This window comes from Sciurus carolinensis, chromosome 4, assembly GCF_902686445.1.
Source record: "Sciurus carolinensis chromosome 4, mSciCar1.2, whole genome shotgun sequence".
Classification (NCBI taxonomy): domain Eukaryota; kingdom Metazoa; phylum Chordata; class Mammalia; order Rodentia; family Sciuridae; genus Sciurus; species Sciurus carolinensis.
The window spans coordinates 161,746,996-161,772,479 of record NC_062216.1 but is presented as its reverse complement, the minus strand read 5'-3'; the positions used below and the strand labels follow the sequence as shown (position 1 = coordinate 161,772,479).

Here is a 25,484-nt window from a genome sequence, read left to right as displayed (position 1 = left end):
GGTTGCAAATTAGTGCAGTCACTCTGGAAAGCAGTGTGGAGATTCCTTAGTAAACTTGGAATGGACCCACCATTTGACCCAGCTATCCCACTCCTCGGCCTATACCCAAAGGACTTAAAATCAGCATACTACAGAGATACAGCCACATCAATGTTCATAGCTGCTCAATTCACAATAGCCAGACTGTGGAACCAACCTAGATGTCCTTCAATTGATGAATGGATAAAGAAACTGTGGTATATATATATACAATGGAATATTACTCAGCTATAAAGAATAATAAAATTATGGCATTTGCAGGCACATGGATGAAATTGGAGAATATCATGCTAAGTGAGATAAGCCAATCTCAAAAATCCAAAAGACGAATGATCTCACTGATAAGTGAATGATGACACATAATGAGGGGTGGGAGGGGGGCAAGAATGGAGGAAGGAGGGACTGTAAAGAGGGAAAAGAGGGGTGGGAGGGGTTGGGGGAAGAAAAAAATAACAGAATGAATCAAACCTCATTACCCTATATGAATGTATGATTACGCAAATGGTATGCTGTTACTTCATGTACAAACAGAAACAACATGTATCCCATTTGTTTACAATAAAAATAAATTTAAAAAATCCAGATACTATAAAAACAACTCATAAACATAAATATATTTTTCACATGGCAAAAACCAAAAGAGCAAGGTGAGAATATTTGGGACTCTATCAATCTAAATGGGTAATATCCATAATAAATAAAGAGTTCCTAAATCAATATGAAAAAGCATCAATCACAAAGTAGGAAAGTAAATAAGAACAGAGTTCACAGAAAGAAAATATAAATAGCTCATAGATATGAAGAGATATTCAACTTTATTACAAGAGAAATGCAAATGAAAACTTCACTAAGTAAAGTGTAGGTCACATGTCCTTTGAACCAGGAATTCAGCCCTCTAGGAATTTATTCTGCACATAAACTCCATGCAATGAATTGAATAGTGGCCCCCAAACACAGGTCCACCCAGAACCAGTGAAGGTGACCTCATTTGGAAAAGGCCTTTACAGATGTGATTCCATTAAGGCTTGCCATGATATCAGTTTGGATTAACCAGTTGGGTCCTAAAGCCAGTGGCACGTGTCCTAACAGAGACAAGATAAATAGAATACATTTGTGTTGTTTTAAGCCACCCAGCTTGAGGTACTTTATTACAGCATCCACTTGAAACAAAAGCTTTCCACCGTGAAAAGAAGGTACGCACAATGTCATTCCTCACAACACTGCCTGTGATAGCATAGGACTGGAAACGTCAAGAGAACCAATTAAGAAAAACGCACTTTATAAACTGATGTGGAGTAGTGCTGTCTGAAACAGTTCCAACAAGAAACAGATGCATGGACAGGTATGGGGGACTCTTGCAACCTGGAGCAGGAGCACTGGTCCTCACCAACCTTTGGGTCCAAAGGACAACTTGGAAGGGAGTAGAGTTCTGTGGAAGGACATGGCCAGCAGAGAAACCTCACAAGGAGAGGGCCAAAGAATCTCCTGACTTCACTGTCCTCCCTCTCTCCCAGGAGGAGCCCATGAGGCAATCCAAGTAGTCAGCACCCCGAACAGAGGGCAGCAAGGAGTGTGATCGAGAATGTGTCCACAGGGTCCCTGTAAGCTGTCCAGCATAATCTCCAAGGTGAAGTTGGCTTGTTTTATAGCAAGGCACACAACAGTCTGTGCGGTGTCACCAAACAAAGAAAAATATAGTATGCACTGGTTACATGAGCATAGCAGGTTAGGGTGGATCCCCAAGATGATTAGCTCTGATGCTCTGGGGAGCCCCGGGGTTGTCTGGGGAACAGGAGCCGGCAGGAGAGAGACTTTTCACTGCATACCACACTCTTACCTTTGCAGTTCTGAACCACAGAAATGGTCCAAATTTAACATTATATTCAAAAATATGAACTTTTCATTTCTTAAAGTTCAATATTAATGATCTTCACAGGGGACAGTGCACAATTATGAATGGAAGAGAAGCGCGAGTAATCAGTGCCAGGGACCCTCCAGAAGGGGGGACGAGAACACTTGTGCCCACCTGTCGGGTAACGCCTGCAGCACGGTGGGCATGAGCACCCCGGAGATAGCTTTGTAGAGGATGGAGTCGCACACGCCGACGATGTTCACCACGGTGGAGGAGCCCAGCACGGGCAGCATGTGGGGCGGCATTCCTTGCCAAAAGTGCAGAAGGAAACTTTGAACCTGTATCAACCCACAGAGAGAACCACGAGTTAAGATGGGGCTGTCCCCGCAGAGCCCTGGGACTCTACCAAGGCAGCCCAGTCTGCAGCCCTGTCATCTACCTCCCCTGCTGCAGCAGCAGCTGCCCCCAGCCTGGTGTGGGTAGGGAGCTTCCCCTGCCCGGGCCATCCCCCTGCGCACGTGTGTGGTATGTCCACTACTGGAGAACCTCCTGCCTGGCAGCCTGAGGTCTCCTCTGCCCGGAAGAGGGAAGCACATGAACTCATTGGTCCTCTGGCCCTTTCAATGCTCGCTTTAGTCTGAGACGTGTTCAAGGAAGGGAGGGTGGGGTATTGGTTTTTGAAAGGTCAGAGCACAAGTTCTCATTATTTTTCGAGACCACTGCTTCAGGGGCTCCTGGGTGTTCTGGGGAGGGGGAAAGGAAAGAGGTGGGAGTTGCAGGTAACAGTAGCCAAGGGAAGGAGAGAAGTGCCATGTGCAAGATTCAAATTTGTGCACTCAAAACGAGGTAAATTGGAGAGAACTTTTCATATCCCAGATCTTCATTTTCCCTAAGAGCCCTGACCAGCTGATGGCAGGTGGTGATATCTGGGCAGTAAGCTACATGGGCCATGAAGTATGCGTGATCAGCTTTTTCTTGGTATCCCCAGACCATTAGCACTGAGTTAGAATACAGTAGGCACTCAAAATGGATTTACAATTATTGTAACCATAGCAGGAGTTCAAGCCTTGTGTCGATGGATGGACGGTAGAGTCAATGTCCAAAGCAGAGGACTCTTTGGTATACTCCCCCACTGAAATGTTTCAACACATGAGCTCAGGAAGAAGACAGAATAGGGGGTCCAGGGGTCGAGGCGAGATAAGGGAGGTGAAGGGAAATGGAGCATGGTGAACTGGTATATATAACACCATCCAAAAATATCCAGACTTCAGTTATCATTGAGGAACGGTCCATCTCGAAGCTGGAGAACAAAGAACTCTGAATTTTCATAAATTCTAATGAACCCAACTTGGTTCCTAGACCATGATGTATTCTTCTTTCCACCACAGGTAGACACTCTTGAACCCACATGTAGCATTTCCCATGTCCCTGGTTCCCCAAATCAATCCTGTCAATGTGGGAGCTACTTCAGTACTTTGGGGCTGGTGTCCTCCCCCATCAGCCTTCCTTACTGAGTTCCTCCTATGTGCCGGGTACTCTGCAGTTTCGGGTAATACAGCAATACTACAGCTGAGAATCTTTACTGCCATACCCAGAGTCACTAAGCATCTGTCTCCGTCCTTCCACCAATCAGTCTACTGGATGATTGTTGTTTACGTGACAACTGGGCTTCTGTCCCATTCCTAAGGCCCATGTCCCTCCCGGGGTTGCTGTCTGCTCCCTAGATTTCTTTTTTTCTTTCTGCGGTGCTGGGGATCGAACCCAGGGCTTCCGACTGAGCTATCTCCCCAGCCCTGCTCCCCAGATTTCTAACCGGGAATCCTGGAGCATCCTTTAGGCCTCTTATCTAGGAGGAGGGTCTTATTTTCTTCTCACCAGGGAGAGGGGGGCCCTGTCTGTCTCTAGCCTGGTGGTCTGAGTGCAGCCTCCTGTGGACAGACTTTCCGCTGCCCACAGCCTGCCTGAACTTCCCAGTGTAAGCACTAGATGGAAGGCTGGAGGAAAGGCAAGGCCCCTCTGACTTCCTGGGGGGAAACTGTCATTGCCAAAGGCATGACCAAAGTAGGGAATGAAGTTAGGTCATTAAGTTGTAAGCCTTAAGTTATAGCCTTATTTATTCCACAACAATTAAAATATTGCCAAGTTTTCAACAAGACAGAAAATTAAAACAAACAAAATCTGGATGAGCAAGGAATGACTTCAGGGTTCCAATCCTGGCCCAACTAACAACTACAATATTCCTAAGCATCAGTTGCCTTATCTTTGAAAAGAGGACAATAGTAGTCTTTACTGCATAGGTTTTGGCAAAGATTCACATAAAGTACTTATTACAGGATTGATATAGCATAGATGCTTAGTAAAGGTTAGCTGCTCTTGTTGTTATATCAACAGAGGCACTGCCACCATCAAGCCCAAGAAAGCAGCGTCCTTCCCCAAGTGTTCAGGACCCTCTTGCTTCAGTTCCTGAGTGTGGCCAAGTCAGGATTCCCAAAGTGGCTTTGCTCTCCTCTCAAGGTTCTTGTTCTATTATTTGCGCTATCTGGTGGCTGACTATTGGCCCAGCCTGGGTCTGGAGATGGTCATCATCATGGACAAGGTGCTCACCTCCAGAGGACCCTCCTCTTTCCTGATCCTAGCTCATCTCTGGACACTGGGATAAGCTTGGTCCAGGTGCTGAACCTTCCTGCCTACTCCTCCCACCCTGAGTAAGAAGTTAGGCTCAGTTGATTCCTGAGAGTTGGTAGATTCTGAATCCATCTGCCTTACTTGGCTCCCCTTGCATGTAGTCCTCTCTCTCTCTCTCTCATATATATATATGATATACACACACACACACACAATCAGTTTCTAGGAAAAAGTGTGGAAAAGATCATCTGCTGTGTAGGGTAAAACAAATCTGTGGGAAATCAGTGTCTTTAGCAGGCATCTGTCTGTTTCAAGCCTGTTTGGGCTGCACGGGGAGCCCTGATCAGTTACCAGTTTCCTGATGGCTTTTGTTGAAAGTCTATCATCCAGTTTAGACCTCCCTCCCTCTCTGTTTTAGACTATTTATTGATCAGTGTTCTGGTCCCTCTGGGTGAGAAGGAACACAAAGGAACAAAAAGAGTGTAAAGTTCAAGAGCTCAAGTCCTGGAGGTCAGGTGTGACGTGGACAGATGCAGTGTTCTCTTCAGAAGGGAGAGAGGATGTGACCTCTGGGTGAACAGGACAGCAAGGAGAGGGACAGGCAAGAATCCAGGCTTATGGCTTGAGTAACTGGTGGAGGGTAGTGGGAATCTAAAGCTCAGGAAAAACAGATTTGGGGCAGGAAATTAAGAGCTCAACTGAATCAACCGAATCTGGTGCCCAGGACTAAGTATATGGGAGATATCAGCTTAAGATGAAATAAGATAAGTTGCATAAAATACCTGGCACTGTAGGCATTTAACACATGGAAACTTATTATTAGATATCAGGAAGAATTCTGATAAGTTCTCTGTACGCCTTGCAAGCATTATTGGTGAAAGAATCACAGGCAATGATTGAAAAAGATTATTTAATGTAAATTTTCTGGGTTATCTGTTTCAAGCTCCTAAATTCTCAGCTCTTTTTCCCTTGACCCAATGAAGTATCAAGAGATTTTCCTAAGAATACTTAAGCAGATTTTCTATTTCTTTTCCATGTCCATGTTTAGTTTATTGCTAACATATTGGCAACTTGCAGAAATACATCTGAAGGCTTGTAATTGGGGTGTTTAATTGTCACAGGATTCAAAAGATCTCATTAAAGTAATAACTACCCTAAATACCTACCATCTATCATGTTCTGGTATAAAATCAGACTCTTTATACATACAATTTCATGTATATCTCATGTATTTTACTATGAAGTAGGTATAAGTATTATCTCCATTTTTTCAACAAAAGATGTTGAGACTCAAGGTAATTACTTTGCTCATGGTCACCGGCTAAAATAAATGGTGAATTTGAGTGGTGGGCTCAAACACAGGGCTGTCGGACATTATAGATCACTGTGCAATGATGTTCAGAGAAGACCTTACAAGGGAGTCCCTACATACAAATGTGTGTTCTTTGTACTTGTTTGACAATGTTATAGGTCAGTGGCATTTTTATACACATCAGTTATATCTACTCACCCACCCACCCATCCATCCACCAATCCACTCACCCTGGCACCCCCAAAAATATGTACTGAGATTAAGAGTGTGTCTGGCCAATAGTGAAGAAAACATGCACATTTCGTGCCCTCCAGGGCTTATGATGTAGTAGTAGAGACAAACAATAAATAAGGAAACAAATAAGATAATTTAGCCTAAGTTGTAATCTTGATCAGTATCCAAGATTTTGAAGACTTCAAACAATAAAGCCAAGGTTGCCAGAGGCACCCACAATTCATTTGCCAATAACTTTTCTCAGCTGGGGGAGAAAGTCATGCACTCAAAGGTAAAGTAATCCCTCCTCCTTTGTTTCTTTTGTGGTTAGGTACAACGAATCATGTCTTGATTAGCAATCTTGAAAACCACCAACAAATATCCCTACCAGGGGAGCAGAAAGGACTTCAGACTAAAGGTGTCAGGTGACAAAGGGCGAGTCCATTTTCTGGGGGATATATCTAATAAGAACGAGCATTTATATGACTGTTCACAGTTCATAAAGAGTTTTTGCCAGGGACTCTCATCGCCTCCTTCTAGTAATCCTGTCAAGTACACAGGTGGTTGTGCTATTTTTATCTTCATTTCTAGGATGAGGAAACAAAGCTGGTAAGGCAGAGCCAGGTTTTCCAGCCAAGCCTGGGGCTCCGAGTCTGGCACTGTTCCCGAAGGAGCACTGAGCTGGACCACTCGCTGCATCTCCTGCATCCTGACAGCTGGCTTGCTCGTCTTAGTCCCTCTAGGCTGTCTTGCTCATCTCTCTAATGGTGCGTGTGGCAATACTGGGTGCTCAGTAGGGTTGGAATTAGGGGAATGGAAGTGAAATGAGATGTTGAGAGTGAGTTTTGAGTTAAATAAAGCTACATAGGAACATAAGGGAGGACTGTCACTAATTTTGTTGTTTGAGAGGACAGCTGTCCATTATAGGTTGGAGTCCCTCCTCTATATAGTGCCCAGGGATGGGTCACCTGCCCCCCATACCTGGCTGCATCAAGATGGAACTGTGGGACATGCTCTTGCCAATCACACAATGGTGATGTGTTTTCTTTCTGAGCTGATAAGGTTAATAAAGGGGGTGTACCTACCCAAAGCTTTTTCCTCTACCCATCAACTGAATAGAATTCCAAGGCTCTGGAATGGGTGGTAGCCATAAGATGGAAGAAGCCTTGGTCCCCAAACCACCCCCAGAAAACAGCCCTACAACTAAGAGCAGTCATTTTGGACCATGAGTTAAGGTTTGAGGGTTATTTGTTGTAGCAGCAATTTGTTATTTGTTGTCTCAATCAATCGCGATTCATCATTTGCCCAGATTGCAGTGATCTTTGGAACTTATGACATAGCCAAACCACAGTTTGAGAGAAAGCAGACATTTTTCTTTCTTATAAAAATTCCACCAAAATGTTTGCTCAAATAATTTGGGAGGTTTTTAAAGGACATTTTAGGAATCAAGTGATAAAAACCAAGAGGAGGAAGACGAGTACTTCTCTACCAACACACAGTTCTCTTTTCTGGAGCTGTGTCTCCGAGTCAGGTAACAGTGTGTATGAGTGTTCAATAAGCATCTACTGCCACGAGGCACGGACAATATGGGCGAAGAGCCTGCCTACCTTACACCACTTCACACCCCTCCGCCACAGCACCTCCCGTCCCCCAAAACTCAAAAGGAATTTCCAAGGTATTTTCCACCAGTAACTACTGGTTTTTATAGCTCTTTTCTCACCCACATTATCTTCCCTTAAATTAAATGTTCATATCCAATTCTAGGTTTTTGTTGTTGCTCTTTTTGCCTGAAAGGTATTTTCTTTAAACAGCAAGGGCTCCAGCTTACAGGGCAAAACGTGTGGTTTCTTGCCATCCCTCTGGAAGGCTCTTTTGGATGGCATTTTATTGTCAGTGTGGTTTTATAACAGGGGCCTCAATCCTTTCCACTTCCTCCTCTCTATTCTTTATTTAATTGTAACATTTTGAAATAAAAATGAAACAGACTGCTTACATCGTTTGTGTTTAAAGACGGCCCAAAAGCCAGAATTTGATGGAAATGTGGGTCAGAACTTGAGACTAGAGGGTAACCAGCAACTAATGCACTGAAGTGGATGGCCTCAGGAAAAGGCTAAATCCAAAATATAAGAAAGCTTTCCTTAAGTTTCTCAGAATCTGTAATTCTGGGTATACTGAGATGCAGGCAAAATGGTCTTCCCAGAGGGCCAATGGGGTAGGGTGTGGTTCACTAGGCAAATCAAGGAAAAGCCCAGGCCACCTGCTCTGCACACACAAGCTCTGTAACATGGGGATAATAATAGCACCTGGATTGTGGGGCCCCTGTGAGGACTAGGGGAGCCAATGGGTGTCAAATGCTTCCAGACCGCAGGCAGGCCCACACCTGGCAGAAGTTCATGAAGTAGGAGCTCATGGCAAGTATAATATTTTAATACAGAGTATTCACAGCTCAACACGTGTCGACCTACCTCATCAAAGTTGGCTCTTATTACAGTGTCCAGTATTCTCTGACAGTGTGTTCTGTACATCATAATAAAGGTAGAAACCTGTGGGGCGGGTGGAGGATCAACAACAAAGGCAGACGTTAATACACATCGTGGCTGCCCTTGGAATTTCCGTGTTGAAGTCATTCGTTCCCTGTTGGAGGGACTGCTTTCCCTAGGTGGGGGGTGTCCCTGCCCCGGCCCCCTGCTCTGGGCTCACATGGTACCAGAGTGTGCATCTCTATCAGGGCATCCCCCTGAGCTACAGAGAGCCTGGTTCCTCTTGCTGCCCCCATTGTCCACCCTGAGTCAGAAGGCTCCAGGAAAATAAAAGTGACCTGTTACCCATGCTCCTGTACCCAGCAGCCGGGCTTATTGAACCAAACGCTCCTCATTGGCTAAATTACTGAAAAACTAAAACCCAATGTGTATTTAAAAGAAGTGCTTCTGCTAAAATCTCTATAAGACTTTAGGAAATTCTCTGAAATCTACTCAGTTTTTTTTTTTTTTTTTTTTTTTTAATTATCTTCCCCCTCTTCCATTCATTCGGGGACCTTACCATGGTATAAGAATTTTGTTTAGAAAAAAAAATTCATCTAGTCCTTAGACTTTAAGAGTCCTTTACAGATAGAAGTTCTTTTTCTTCATTTCAGAATGTAGACATGCATTTTATATAAACCGAAGTTTGCTTAAGCAAGTGTCTATCTTCTTGCTAGACTACAAGCTTCCTGGAAACAGAACTTGGGTCCTGTCCTCCACCGCATCCTTGCTCCTATGTGACCCACAGGCTTGTAGAAGCTAGATGCAGGTTGGAGCACTGGCACGTTAGAGACCTGGTGCTCCTAGGAAACCTCCCGGGCTGGCTGCTCTAGCACCTAGCCCCCAAATGCCCTGTGATCAGAACTTTCTGATTCACTCTACCCATAAAATCTTTTTTGACTATGAGAGTAGGATTTCACCAAATCCCCTGCAGCACATGGAACATTATTCTGTGGAAAAGTAATCCACAGGAGAGGGTTCTTCCCTTGTGAAACGAGACAGCATAATGTCTTAGAACAGGTGTGCAGGAGGGTGGAGAGATGATAGAGGTGACAGAGTCGGATGGATGAGAGAGAGACATGGAGGTAGGTAGAGATGGTAAAGTAGGCAGACAGGTCAGAGTAAACTTTAAAATTTTAGAATAGTTTTGGATTTACAGAAAAGTTGTGGAAATAATAGGGAGAGTTCCCACCGACCTCACACACAGCTGTCCTCACTGTTAATATCTTACATGTCTGTGGTACACTTGGCACAACTAAGAATCCAGTACTGGCACATTATTACTAACAAAATCGCTGTTTTTTATAGTCACTGTTCTGCAATAGAAGTGTGTGTGTGTGTGTGTGTGTGTGTGTGTAAGAGAGAGAGAAGAGCTATCCACTCCAGCTGTGTGTGTGTGTGTGTGTGTGTAAGAGAGAAAAGCTAGCCACTCCAGCTGTGTGTGTGTATGTGTGTGTGTATGTGTAAAGAGAGAGAAGAGCTAGCCACTAGCCACTCCAGCTGTGTGTGTGTGTGAGAGAGAAGAGCTAGCCACTCCAGCTGTGTGTGTGTGTGTGTAAGAGAGAGAAGAGCTAGCAACTCCAGCTGTGTGTGTGTGTGTGTGTGTGTAAGAGAGAGAAGAGCTAGCCACTCCAGCTGTGTGTGTGTGTGTGTGTAAGAGAGAGAAGAGCTAGCCACTCCAGCTGTGTGTGTGTGTGTGTGTAAGAGAGAGAAGAGCTAGCCACTCCAGCTGTGTGTGTGTGTGTGTGTGTGTAAGAGAGAGAAGAGCTAGCCACTCCAGCTGTGTGTGTGTGTGTGTGTGTGTAAGAGAGAGAAGAGCTAGCCACTCCAGCTACCCCTCAGGTGTGGTTACCTTCTCCTCAGGCAGGCTGGCTGGCAGATTTAGATCTTTGACATTTGGAAACTCTGGCAGCAACGTTCCAAGTTTGGACCGGGGTGAATATGCCACTGTCTGTTTGCTCACTTCTTTCTTGCCCGTCTCGCTCACCCAGGCGGCTCCTTTCTTGGAATACATCACATCATAATATTGGGAGCTTTCCTTCACCGCAATGCCGTAGTAATGGTACCTGGGCCACAAAGAGACAGAGGGGGGCCCGTATGCACTATGATTAGGTGGGGTTTTCTGAGTTGGTGGGGGGGGTTCACCCAAGGCCAAGGTGGCTGGGCATATCCTACCCGGGGCTGGAAGTGTTAACTCTCCTATAAGCCTTGATATCTCTGAAAACTAGAATTAAACCAAAGTTCCATGTTGCCAGCCATCAATCAGGCAGGTAAAAATAACCAAAATTGCCTCCTACAGAAAATGTTAAGTCAAATACTTTGCAGAGAGGGGATGAAAATTTTTCCATTTGTACTTGATCTCTATGTCTACTGAATGTGATCCCAGGGGCACAGCACTTGATGTCCCCCTCTGTGGGGACCCAAGCGGCAGGATGTGTTTATGACTGCTAATTGCACTGCCAACAAAAATTCATCTGGTTAATCGGAGAAAAAAACAAAGACAGTCTCACTGAACAGTATTTTTTAAAAAGATAAATTCAGTATTTCAGTTGACATTGAAAGTCAAAAAAAGACCAGAACTTTTTATTAACTCAAAATGAACTTAATAATAGCAACGTTTTCCATCGAGACCAATGAGGAATGGCAGCTATGCTTTGTTTGAATGTCAGCCACATCTACTGAGCACTTGCTACGGATTGGACACTTTGCAAAGTGCTTTACATAAATTGATTTGTAAAATAACCCTATGAAATGAGGACTATTATCGTTTTTCTAAAGGCGAGACAATGTAGGCAAGAAAGCTCAAACAATTTGTTCAGGGACCTTAGAGCCATTTAGGGCAAGAACATGTTCTTGACTACAGGTCATTATGTTTCATTAGCAGAAAACAGCACAGTGGTATCTTAAACCTTAAGGTGTGCCAGGATATCTTAGGGAGCTTAGCAAAAGTTGAAATTCTTAGACCCCCTTTTCCCAGGACCAACTGTTTCAGAACATCTGAGAATCGGGCCCAAGAATCAGCACTGAGACAAGTATTGCTGGTGACCCTGAAGCACATCAGTTTGAAATCTCTGGTGCTGAGGGCTTGACTTACTTAATCTCACAAAGTCCCCAGGAGGCTGAACCAGTAGTTATTACCCCCACTCTACAGACAAGGAAACTAAGGTCAAGAGAACTGAACTCACATCCTCAAGGTCACCCAGTGAGTTAGTCGTAGAGGCAGAGTTTGAACCTCCAAAGTGCTTTAACCACTAAACCACAGATTCTCAAACTTGACTAACCGTAAGACTGCTGCCCATCCCCAAGATTCCAGTTTAACAAGTCTAGATTTTCACAGCCCCTGGCTATACCAGCCTGAGGCACCCGTGGACCTTGCTTTCAGAAACGCTGCATGACACATTCACTACTTTTCTCTACCCATGGCTATGTGGTGGCAGTCACAAGATAATGCAAAAGAAAAGGCATTTTGATGAACCAGAAAGGTTTCCATAGGGAGGGAGGAGCTGAACACAGAACCTTCCCTTGCCCGACCCCGTTACTTCAGTACCATTCTGTGATATTTCTGCTCAGTGGGCACCTCGCCTCTATCTGAATGCCTCCTGGGACGAAGAACTCGGGCCCTCCAAAGGTGGCCCAGTTCATTTTAAGCCGATATAGTTATCAGAAAGTTCTTTGTGTTGAGCTGATATCTGCCGTCTGTGCCTTCTACTGCCCAACTGTCACGTAACTGCCTTTCCATCAGAGACACTCCTTGGGGGAGGGGCTAGTTCCAGAGGCTGCGGAATCACCCTTCTGTGGGAAGGCAGTTAGGACAAGCCGCGTTCACTTAAAGAAGTCCCCCTCTATAACTTCAGATCATCTATATCTCTACCAATCAATATATCTATGCTTATCTATATATACAGTCATAATACATCTAGACCAGACCACTCCTTGATTATTCAGCATGTATGTTGCTAAACTTGGCAACCACAATAAAACTCTTGGTCCCTTCTCGGCTTTTCTATTTTGGTTCTGACGGGCACATCAACACTCCTCACTGGCCACCCCCCATGTTTCTTCCGTTGAGGTGAATTTGCTGAGAGAGAGCTTTTCATTGCCTTTCCAGGGGCTGAGGGGGGATGGACCTGGGAGGATCCTTCTGGAGAAGATCTGATACACTTGACTATACCAATTTTTTAAAAAAGGATATTGCCCCATTTGCCAACCAGCAGGTTAAAGAAAAAGAAAACAAAAACAGGTTCTTTCATGTGAACAGAAAGGAACTTTCTCCAAATTTATGCAGGATGGGAAACTTTCCTGTTCTGTTTCGACCATCTTTTCTCTCTGGCTTTACTGTTTTTACTATTTTTACTCTTCTTAGAAATGGATGATGATGTATTATTGGAGCTAGTCACTCTTTAAAGACCCAAAGTTGGACAAAAATCACTCATTTCCATTCATTCGACACCTGCCCATGCATCCATCCACTCGTCTGTTAGACCAACACTTGGTATCTTCCATGGAGTGCTCACCAACAAATAAGGAACGAAGACTTGGCTTTTGTACTTCGTAAGCTTACCAAAGCTGAAACCTTTAAACAGATACCACAATTTTCTTTAGAGCAATCACCTTGAAAAATTGTTAGGCATTATATTTCAAGATGTCCTTTGATCAAAATTTTTCCCTTTAGAATTTGCCCCAGCAGCTTCTGAGTCATACAAAAAAAAGTTAGTCTCATTATTCTCAGAACTTTACCAAAAAGGATTTTTTCCCCAGTTTGATCATCCATTTTCTGTCCCTAACATTCCCAAAGTCAAACCCACCCCTGGAGGATAAGAGTGTGCTTGCTGCCAGGGGTGTCAGAAGCAGGTTAGGGGACTGGGGGTTTTGCTTATGGTGGCAAATGGGCATGCTTTTGAAACACCCTTAGAAACCAGGCCTACAAGTCCTAGATGGTTGGTTGAAGAAAAAAGTAAAAGCCCAGGGTTTCATAACTCACTCTGCTGACCTGCTTACCACGGTCAAGGTTTAGAAATGCTCTATGCACCCTCTAGTGGAGTCGCCATGAACAAAGGAAGCTGCTTAACTCTGGGCCAACCCAACTCGCACGTGTGACATGCAACACTTTTTGAAACATCTGTAGAGGCGAGTCCTCTGATGTGGATTTTAATGAGGCCTGAGCAGGACAGGCCGAGATCCCCTTCTCTCTGACACACACCTGGGAGACAGGTGTCCTATGGCAGCCTCCTCAGGTCTTCCCTAAGCATCACCTCCTCAGGAAGCCCTTCCCTTTTTGCCTCTTGTTCTTATCTGTCTTGCCCATCAGAATGTTCCCAGTTCCCAGTACAAGGATATCGTCCCTTGTGCGCCACATCGGAGTAAAGTTTCCTGCCAGGTTTAGTACCCACTCGTTGGCTCCTCTGGCCTGCTAGGATCCTATTAGAGCAGAGTTTGCCCAGCAAAAACAGTCCAAGTATCCTGGGATTGGTCCAGGAAGCCACAAGGTGCTACTTGAAAAGATGCCCAGTCTACTGGACAAAAAAAAACGCCTTAAGATAGGGTGGCACGAAATCAGATTCCATCCAGCTGCCAGGCTAAAAGGTCCCAAGCTACTGAAGGACTTCTCTTCCAAGGGTCCTGAGGGAGGGAACCCAGCTGTCATAAAGCTGCTGTGTGTTCCCTCTAGGCACAGACCACCCTGCAGGCCTGCAGGTGGAGCTCAGCATGAGCGGCCTGGGGTCCCACCTATCTCCAGGCCCAGAGATGCGGCTGTGAGCAGCAGGACAATGCGTGCTTACTTTGACTGTCCTCGGGTCCCGAGTCTTCTGGTGGTCAGCTGAGGAAACTGCTGCCTTATGATCTGCAAGTCAACACAAGAATCAGTTACCCACAGGGAGAACTTGGGGGCACAGTGACTGAGTTTTTTTTACAAATGACAATCATACAAAGGGAGGGAAACAGGTTCTTGGTGCCATCACTTGTTAGGAGTCTGTGGGACCCTGGAGAAGACAAGGCTGGAGAGGCAGGGGGAGTCCCCAGATGGTGGTGGGCTCTGATCCTGAGGGCCTCTCACATGGTCCCTCTGTGCTTTGCTCCTTCCTACTCAACATAGAAGAGCTGGTTGGTCTAGAATAAGCCACTCCCCTGCTTAAAACCCTCCATCACACTTGGAACCAAAACCCACACTCGGCCTGTGACGGCCCTGCTCACCCCTGCTCACCCTGGCCTTCCTCTCCTGCAGTCACCCAGATTCCCCCAAGGCTGGGTCCTTGTCTCAAGCCATTCAGGATTTGGGGCACTGTCACTCTGCCCACAGGTCGTTTAGACCAACCAGTTTCAAGCAGCACAGCCATCCCTTGCCACCAATGGGCCCTGATTTATGCCTTTTTATACTTAGCACCATAGCATGATCTTGTCTGCTTAGCTTGGGTCTCTTCCTACTTGAACACAAGGTCCATGCAAGAGCCAGGACCTTGCATGGGGCTTGGCATGTGGAAGAGCTTGATCCATATTTCATGAATGAAGGACTGAAGCTCAGATCCCTCCCAGGAGAGCATATCCTTGACCTGTTAGCCCAGGAGAGGGTGCTGACCACTATGGCCCAGGGCAACCACAGATTCACAGGAAACCTGGAGGAGAGATGGAAACACACCAAGGGGCCTCTTTCCTGTGTGTTTACTGAGATGATGTTTGTGGAATCAGTATAAAGGAGGGTTGTGTGTAAGAACTGTGAATTTAGCTGGGCACGTGGCACACGCCTGTAATCCCAGTGGCTGGAGAGGCTGAGACAGGAGGATCGCAAGTTCAAAGTCAGCCTCAGCAAAAGTGAGGCACTAAGCAACTCAGTGAGACCCTATTTCTAAATAAAATACAAAATAGGGCTTGGGATGTGGCTCAGTGGTCAAGTGCCTCTGAGTTCAATCCCTGGCAAACACCCCCCACCACCACCACCGCAAAAAAAAGAATCTGGATCAGGATCAGTTGGTGCTCAGTTCTTTGTTAGGTTAGATGCCCTTTGGCAAGTTCACATGCAAAGGACTCACTTTCCCTATTTGTGAAATGGGAATGATAATAACCTTTACCTTGGGGAACGCTTTTGAAAATTTAAAAAGTAAACATATGTAAATAATTTGCAGCAGAGTCCAGCACTTAATAGATACTCTGTCTTGCCCATTATTACCACTGACTATTTTAATGCCTTGTGTCCTTCTACTTCCACGGACTTGACTTTTCAAGTCTAACCGAATTCTTCCAGAGCCTCTTCCCTTTTAGCTCAGCACTGAGCAGACACGTGTGGTCAGAGAGTAGCCTGTACGCTGCAGCCCCTGGGAAGAGACTAGCTGATTTCCCACAGGTAGGCCATAAACCTCAGGAGCTTTCTCCAGAGATGGGGATGGATCTCTTTCCCTCCATTCTCACCATCCTTCCCCCGCGCCTGTACGCTCATCAGATTGACTCACTCAACAGACAGGTACTGGGGCCCTGAGAGCTGTTTGAGCTTGGACATACCATTCAACCTCTCTCTGCCTTAGTTTCCTCGGTGTATCTGAGGACTCGGGATTTAGAAGGCATCCCCTAACTGGAGAGACAGGAGATGGTGCCCCCAACTAAAGCAGCCTTCGTGTGATGGAAAAGAAGTGGCCAAAGTAAAGAGGAATTGAGAACCCAGAGTGGGTGGCGGGAAGATGGCCCATTTCAGAGTGTTAGGGAGCTGACCATCTCCACCGTGGAGAACTGATGGGGCAGCAATTAATCTGAAATGGATGAAAAAGATTCAGGATGTTTAGAGAAGCTGATGTGATAACATCCAAAGCCACTTTGGGAAGTAAAAAAGAACCTTAAAAATACTCTGTTGATAAAGTGTTGTATCATGAGTGATATCATCTCATAAGTGAACAAAACCTATCCGGTCTTTCTGTGCATTCTGTGAGCGTGCCACTTTCTTAGGCAACGTGTCCCAGTGTCTTTCACGCTAACTCCTGTTAAACTGAGGACCTGGGCTTCTAGCTTCCTCTCTGTCCCTCTCTGATTGTTGCACCCGGATAAAATGCAATATGGAAGGCGGGCTGATGACAGCCTTCTTGAAACACTTGGACCCTGTGTGTGCTCTGGGAGTGCATCAGGCTTAGTGGCCCTATCACCCTGGGCTGACAGATGGCCACGCACTCTAGATCCTCATCATGGGACTGGTTTCAGAGCTGGGATCTGACGTGGCTGCTCATGAAGGTGCAACACTGACAGAGATGATGGTGTAGATAAAGGGGAGACAAGAAAAGCATGTAAGTGGAGCTGGGGGTTCTTCACATTGGTTAGAAACGTGAGTGACGCTCTGGGTTCTGAGTTTCCTAACCACCCACGCAGAGAAGATAATAGAATAGGATTACAAGAGTCACAGTGTTATCAGGAGAGGTGCATGCTACGTGCTGAGCTCTGCTTTTCTTATGCTCAGTCCTGGAAGTTTCTCCTAGGCAAATGGGCACAGCAGTGAGGCACCATGTTGGACCCTCTGGTGTTGGCGGACGTGATGAAAATAATACTCAGGGTTGTCAAAGCCGCCGCAGAACAGGGGCGCTCAGATTGCTGAAGACATCGCTTATTAGTACCACCCTTCCCAAAGGCATTTTTACAATGTATATCAAGAGCCACAAAATACTCATTTTTCAAATCTATTAGTTCTAAGGAAATCATTTAAAATAAGAAAAAACCAAGTGTAAGGCTACTAATGAGGGTGAAAAATTAGAAACAATATGAATGTCCAGTGACAGGGAAGTGGCTAAATACAGGATGGCACATGCACTCAACAGAACTCACGTGCAATTACAAATGATGGCAACAGAGCCATGATGATGTGAAAAAACGCTATGACAAAATGCCAAGCAAAACAGCAGACCTAAACCACGCGTATGCTGGGGCTGTGATTTGTGTTTGTACAAATATAGGAACACACAACGGAGCATGGGGAAATGCAAAGGGCATTTGTTCAGGTAGGGGATGGTGGGCAGAACAAAAGGTTTTGGATGACATTTGTGAACTAAGTCAACTTTCTATGCAAATGGGAAAGGATTTTCTTATTAGAAATATTCGTAATTGACAAAGGAAGTTCCAGAAAATCTGGAAAGCAGCATAGAAAATCTACCAGCTTGCTACAGTGCTAGTTTTTCTTGTCCTTTTCTCTCTGAAAAGTAAATCACTCCCCATTCCCTGCAAATCAGCTGTAAATAATAAAAGAAAGCAGCATTGTTGTGTTTGGTTGCTAAGTCTTATTATTACTTGATTTAAGAGACTGGGCTGAGTTCTGAAACCCTCCCAAGTGTTTATTCGAATGGTATCCCACACGACATCCTCAAAGCACACAGGCAGAGCCCTGACGCCTGCTCTAGGCCAAGGGACCAGGGCTGCAGGCTGGGACCACTGGGAAATGGGACAGGTCTTCTGAGGCCATTCGTCCCACTTCTGTGCATTGACACAGCACACAGGCCATGTGTTTGTGATCCCCTGCACTGGTGTGACGGGGGCTGGGAATTCACTGACCTGTGATTAAATCTGTGCCAGGGTTTTTACTTATTCCTTTTGAATGGTATGTGCGTCCATGCAAGCAGTTTGCACCTTTGTGACCAGTATCACCTGCTGAGTCACACAAGACAGGCTCCTCAGTCTGCTTAAGCAGATGTCCGTTGGTTCTGCCTTCCAGACGTCTCCTGCACCTTCTCCATTCCCCTGACCCCCACCAATCCTCTCTGCCCTGGATGACAGATTGGCCACCCTGCCACCATTCTTGCTACCTCTCCTGCAGGCTCTGTCTAAAGGGCAATTATGATCCTTTCATCTCCTCCTTGGAGGTGCTAGGTACCTCTCACTGCCTACTCTGGATAAAGTCCAGGCCCCTCCGGCTGGTCCATGAGGCCCTCTGCCATCTATTCCTGCCCAACTTCCCAGACTCAAATCCAGCCACCACCCGGGTGCTCCCCAGGTTCCATGCTGGCACCGGTCTTGCCACTGTTCATGCCGTGTCCCCTCCCACCCCCGAGAAGCTCCTCTCCTTTGAGTGTCTCTTACTTTCCTTGCTTCATGCCCCATGAAGCCATAGGAGCACCCGCCTGCTCCCTAGTGCCCTGGGAGGTAGACCATGGTTATCACATGGCTTTGGCTCCAGGCCCACTGGGTTGCAGTCCTGGTAGAAGCACTGTGCCAGCACTTTACCCAGATCATCTCAGGTAATCACCGCAGCAGCCCAGCACCAGGCTCCGCTGCTATTCCCTCTGTACAGATGGGTAAACTGAGGCATGAAGAGCCTAAGCCATCGTATGGAGCTACACAGCTCACAAGATGCAGACCCGCTATTTGAATGCTCCCAGTCTGACTGGACACTCTACCACACCAACATTATTGCTTCTGGATGAACAAAATCGTCCCCAAACCCTCATCCCTTCCCTCAGCAGCAGCCTTCATATCCCAGGTCGTATCCTGCATTCCCACATTGAGTGAGTGCGAGGAATGAGATGAGCTCTTGTTTCCGTCTTCAGCGAGGGTTTCTCCTGGCTCCCTGCACGGCTCCGAGCCTCCCTGGAAAGGCTCTGGCAGCCTCTGTCTGTGCAGGCTCCATCTTGCCCTGTTCCTGATAGGCTAGGGAAAGTGGGAAACAGGCCAGGGGATGGTGACATCAGCGGGAAGCCCCATATCTCCTCTTAGAGGGCGCCTGCTCACGTCCTGGAAGGTGGAAATGTAAGAACTGGGGACGTAGCTCAGTGGCAGAGAGTGTGAGACCCAGGGTTCCATCCCTGGCATTGGAAAAAAAAAAAAAAGAAAATCATTCGGTTGGATAACTGAGGTCACCAAGTAGATCTGCGGTTGGCATGACCAGATCGTCACCCGCCACGCGAGGCCTCCAGCGTCCCTCCCAGGCCGCCTGAGTCCAGTAGCCTGCATCCCTCCGTCCTCTCTCGACACCTCCTGGCTGCCTGGTGTGGCACGGTTCTCTGAATGCTTCCCAGTTCCTCCCCACTGCACTCCTCTGTCCCTCCTCACCAGCGTCCCTAAAGGCCCCCTGCCTTCCGCCCCGCCCCAAGCATGCACTCCACTCTTCCAGGAACCCTTTCGGAGGCCCTGACCACACGGTGTCTGCACCTGCCACTTTGAATCTGCGACAGTTCCACCCTCCCTTGACCACAGTCTGCGACGACCTGCATCCTCCCGTCTCTGGGAGCCTAGGACCATGATCCTCGCCTGCACTGTTGCCCACGGTTCCTCACCACCCTGCTTCCAGTCATGCCCCGCTGGACTAGGTCCAACCCAACACGTCCCACCTGGTGCCCGTCTTCCTTCCAGCCTGCCCTGCCCAGGCCCCGGGCTCCAGCCCAGCACGTCTCGCATGGTTCCCTACACCGCACTCTGGTGCTGGACTTGCCCACAGTGTGTCCTCTTTGGCTCATGCCCTTTCTCCAGCCCTTTGCTGCCTGATGTCCACTCACCCACAGAGGGGAACAAATGCCACTGAGGGACAAGGGAACGTGGAGGTGGGGGTGTTGTTTTGCTTAGAATTTTGAGGACTCAGGGATAATGTGGCATATGAGTGGTGATAAAAGGAAGGGAGGGAATGAACCCTGGCCATCTGCAAGAAGAAGGAGCAGCCAGTGCAAAGGCCCTGGGGTGGGAGCTAGTTTGACTTATTTCAGGAAGAAAAAGAAGGCCAGTGTGGCTGATGGGACAGGGCTCATGTGGGACATTGCAGGCCTTCTGAAGTACTTCTGCTTTTACTGAGTGAAATGGGAAGACTTTAGAAGGACTCACAGAGGGGAGTAAGGATGAGATCTGACCGTATGGAGAATTGACTGTAGGGGGCAAGGGTGGAAGCAGGAGGCCAGTTAGCAGGCTACTGCAATAGTCCAGGCAGGAGATAATGTGGCTGAGTACATTAATTCACTGACTCAATAAATGAAAGAATGAATGAATCATTCCTTTTGTCATTGGTCGCTGAAGTTGTTGTCAGTGTTGTGTTGATATAAACAATGCTATAAGCAATAGCTTTGTGCATAATGATTTTTCATTGATATTTTATTCTTTCCTTTTTTCTCTTTTTTTCCCCCCTCATCATAGTTTCCCAGATGGAAAGCTGTTTGATCAAAGGGGAGAAACATGTCTATGATCTTAAACACACTGTCAGATTGCTTTCCAGGAAGTGTAGAAGGGCATTAACACTTTTTAAAAATGTGCTAAACTGCAAAGCAGAAAAACCTTTTGTTCTTTCTTCCACGTGAGCATCAGTTCCTTCCTCTATTAAATGGATGCTCGGCTCACCTCACAGGCTCACAGCAGGGTGGGGGCATCAGAGAAAGGTACCCAGGCTGGTCTCCTGGTGAAGGCAAGAGCTCAGGCAGGCAGGCTTTCCCGGGGCCCTGGCTGGAGGGGAGGGAGAGCTGAGCGGCTGCCAGTGGGGCTGGGGAGGGTCCATCTGCTAGCACCCCACACTGCCTCCCCGGCCCATTCTCCTCCACACCCCGCTAGCACTGTACCCTTCTATCGTTGCATGTTTTTTAGGAGATCCTCATTCAGCCCGGTTTTAGGCTTTTGCGGCACGTGGCGCTTTCCCAAGCAGTACGTTTGTGTGGTTGGAATATTTGATTCTGGCTGCGAAAACTCTTTTACCTAAAAATATCTGATGGCCAAATCCTCTCCTCTGAAAAGAGAAGACAGGCGATTTGAAGTAAGGAGAGGAAGCTTGTTAGGAGTCGGGGTGGGGGATGGGAGGAAGCGTGGTACCCGGGCACATTTCACCCAAATGGAGGTCAAGACTTTTCCCACTCGGAGCAAAGAAAGCGCTGCTGCAGATGGTACCCCCTCCCCGCAGCCGCAACAAAACCCTGGGCGGAGGGGGCTTGGCTCTTTTTTTTTTTTTTTTTTAAGTGTTTCTTATGGGCTGCAAATTACAAATTATTCTCTTTCCTTTCACCAAATCATCAACTGGTCCCTGAATCTGAAAGCCCAGCACAATTTAGTTTGAGTCTCAAAATGCGAGGTCGGTTCGGCCCCACGGAGGCTGTTCAGCTTTTAATTTCTGGAGCAAGACTCAGCAAACAGTAAAACACTTTTGTGGAGCTGTGAAAGTTGAGCTTCGCGGTTTGATAAATGAGCAGACGGGCAGGCAGCCCCTCTTTCTCTTTTTGTATGGATTCAATGAAGCCTGCCTAAAGAACACCACATGCTGTTCTAGCTACTGATCTAACATTCCGCAACATCCCAGCCTTCCAAATTCCCTTTAATTACTCGCGAATCCCACCCTTCTCTCTTTCAGCCTGGGCAGACAGAGCTGGGGGCTCTGGGGGCTGGGGTGGGAAGCAGAGAAGCTGCAGGAGTTCTTTGAGGTGGTGGTCGAGTTATTCATCTGCGCCCTCCAGCCTGCGGGATACCCACCCATGAGTTTTATGGGTGCAGTTCTTAAAGCAACATGACTTGTCGGCAAAACCTTTGGGAAATGACATTTCTAAACCATCCCTCTCCTGTGGGACGAGGAAGGGGAGCGGGGAAAGGAGGGACTGAGACCACTGAGCATCGCTGGGTGCCAGGCACTGACCAAGGTGTCTTAAGCTCAGTATTAAACTTTATTCACAGAAAGTCCTGGAGCAGAGGACAATGATGCCCACTTTACAGGCAAGCACGGGAAGCTTTATAAGACAGTTGCTTGGATTCACAGACTGGTCAGAGGAAGAAGGAGGACTCCCCTGGCTCTCCTCTCCTCTACCTGGAGTCAGCAGGTGTCCACTCACTGCATGAATTCCCCCTGTCCTGTGGTGGCACTGCCTCAAAAGACACTCCAGAGCTACACGAGAAAGTTGCTCATTACTCTACAGATTGTCTTTGTTGGTGATCCTACGCTGCACTGTGGCCATCAGTTTGATCTCCAAACTTAGTCATCAGATTTTTTTGGTTGCTTCCATAAATTCAATCCACCCTCAGTAGGCAAAGATTCTCCAGCGAGAAGTGATCTAAAAGAAATTCCAGGGCAAAGGAGGAAGAACAAATCCCCCCACTCGTGGGCGGAGACAAAGCTCAGGTGTGTATCAAGAGTCACGTGTGCTGAAAACAGCTTCCCGAGAGGGCTGCGGGTCCCAGTCCAGGGGTCTTCTGGGTATGGGAGAAGAAAGGCTTTTCAAGTAGCAAGAAAGGAGAAACACTTCCTGTTCTATAACTGTGTACCGTGGAATCTCGTGGCTCCTTATGAAAACACTTCAGAAAAGATTTTTTTTGAACAAGAGATGGAGAAAAATGATCAGGGAAAGAAGTTGGTTAAAGGGATCTAATTGTCAAAGTTATCTGGAAGCAGGTACTCATTTGCTTTTTTGACTATAAACCTAGTCCCTTTTCAGAGGAGAAAATCGCATGGTAGGTGAGGGCTTTGAGACATACTGCCTCAACGCTTCCATCTTGAAAGGAGTGTTTGCCAGAGGAATTCAGCTATTGCAACGCTACCCAGTTAACATTCTTTTTTTGGGGGGGCAGGGTAGCATTTCCTGGATGTGGCACTGGGTATTGAAGAGACAGTGCAGCAGGTTCCAGAGGAAATTTCCCGAGGGCAGTTTCATAATTTCTATGAGAAATTCATATTGAATGCAAGGAGGCAGAGGCAGAATTTCAAATCACATGGGTGGATGGATGAAGGATGCTGTGAAAACCCCGGGGCCAGAAAGTTCATAGAGAACCTGTTATCCGTAGGGCAGCAGCATATGTGGCAACTGCAGGAAGTCCAAAAATCCCATGTGGACCCAGTCTTGTCTTGGGCTGCCTGGATCAGGTGTCACACGTGTATGAAAGAAGACAGCCATCACACGCTGATTTAGCTCGAATGAGGTGAGTTACATAAGATGCAGGTTAAGTTAAAAATGGAATAATTCTGTAGATCATAATAGAAGAGGGTGCGGGAGGAGATGGCAGTGTGTGTGATGTGGGAAATTTTTAGAACAATTGTTCTCAAAATTGTTCAGGAGGAAGGGCACCTAGAAGGGTTGGAACATTGACATGTTGGTGATGATATATTAAAAACACGATGCACTGAAGTAAAGGAATGTTGCTACAATACACTGAAGTCAGGATTATAGCCAACGTGTACTGAGCGTTTATATTTACCCAGCACTGCTAAGCAGTGTCTTTAAGGCCGGTATCTCAGCAGTTCTCCAGGTGGTTGCTATCATTATTCCATTTGATAGCTGAAATAACTGAGGCTCAGAGATATTAAGAAATTGCCTGAGTTCATGCAACTAAAGTGGTGGAGCCAAACAACTTGACTTCAGAATTTTTACAAAGCACTATACTGAAAAAAAAAAAAAACAATAAGCAAAATATGCACTCTGGTGTGAAATCAGATATTCTGATTTAGACACTCCATAGCATGTAGCAAAAATTAAGAAAAACATGTAAGTATTTAAAGATTTAAAATAGAAAATTCTGACTGTGTAATTAATTTATTTTTCTTTTGAAAATTGCGAAGAGATCATCCCTGAAGGATCCTTCCAGAATGCCCTCATTTTCTGCTGTGTCACTGTGCAGATGTGCCAGTGGCACCCACCCACAGATGAGGACAAGAGGCAAAGATGGGCAGATTGAAGGGACTCTCAAAGGAAAAAGCCATCATGTCGGTGAGAAGACTGACTCATCTCCACTCCAGGTGTACACCACTGCCGAAGCACAGGTCCAAAATGCTCAGATGACCAGCAGGGAGGACGGAGCCAAACACTGGAGGAAGAGCCACCTACAGCCCATCCTGCCAATGACCTCAAGGCCTCATTGGAAAAAGGCAAGATGGAAATAAACTGAATTCATACCAGTATACACACCTGTCAGCCCAGCTTCCCTTTATCTTGTCTTCTTGTCTCTACTGTTGTCTTTCCACCACCCCATCCTGCCAAGTTCAGCTCTTGGGGGGGGTCCATCCCTACCCCTAAAAGCATGAACTTTGGAAAACCATTCAATTCCTCTAGGTCTTAATTAGCTTATCTGAAAAGTAAGATCACACTACCGATCTCTAAATCTCATTAACAGATTAAACTCACACATATGAATGTGTTAGAAACTGATATGTACTGGCCAGGTGTGGTGGCACATGCCTATAATCCCAGTGGCTCAGGAGGCTGAGGCAGGAGGATCAGCAGCCAGCCTCAGCAACTTAGTGAGGACCTAAACAACTCAGTGAGACCCTGTCTCTAAATGAAATATAAAAAAGGGCTGGGGATGTGACTCAGTGGTTAAAAGAGCCCCCAGGTTCAATCCCCAGTACAAAAAAAAAAAAAAAAGAAAAAGAAAAAAGAGAAAAGAAACTTATATGTATTAATGAATTACCCTGTTCTATTCTAGGTGCATTTTAGACTTGAAGGGAACTGAGGAATCTGAAATGTCAATAAGCCTTCAGGGGAGGTATATTTTTGAGACTATATGATCTCTTTATGAATTGAACGACATCGTCACAACTGCCTAGTGCCTATCCATAAACTGGCCTTTTCCTAAAAAGATCAACAACTTGCAATCCATAAGTCAGGTCACCGTCATGCAGTCTTAGATGATCACATTGAGCCACCCATTACTTCCCCAAAGTGATAATCTGAGGGTACAGATGCTTCCCCAGCTATGATGATCCAACTTCAGAGTGTCTGACTTTGAACTGGTTGTGAAAGTGACACACTTGCAGCAGAAACCAAACTTTGAATTTTTAACTTTGATAATCTTCTGGCTAGAGATTTGCTGTACAATACCCCGTTGAGATGCTGGGCATTGGCAGTGAGAGGCAGCCACATGGTCATGTGGGTAAAAACCTATACTCTACAGCGTGCTGTGTCGCTAGCATTTTTGCGATATAGGTATGTGATAAATTACATGATATTCAACACTTTGTTTTAACATAGAATTTGTGTTAGATGATATTGCCCAACTGCAGGCTAATGTAAGTGTTCTGAGCATG

General features: G+C 46.3%; 1 protein-coding gene across 3 annotated transcripts in view; it reads right to left on the bottom strand.

Annotated features, from left to right (window-relative positions):
* The window catches only part of Rfx4 (regulatory factor X4), a 156,031-nt gene that overhangs the window by 58,473 nt on the left and 72,074 nt on the right, over positions 1-25,484 (bottom strand). For all 3 annotated transcript variants that reach the window (XM_047548259.1, XM_047548260.1, XM_047548261.1), the window contains 4 exons: positions 14,341-14,402; positions 10,413-10,626; positions 8,507-8,584; positions 2,066-2,229 (listed from right to left, as the gene is read on the bottom strand). In XM_047548259.1, the coding sequence (XP_047404215.1) occupies positions 2,066-2,229; positions 8,507-8,584; positions 10,413-10,626; positions 14,341-14,402 (518 nt within the window). The remainder of the gene's footprint in view (positions 1-2,065; positions 2,230-8,506; positions 8,585-10,412; positions 10,627-14,340; positions 14,403-25,484) is intronic.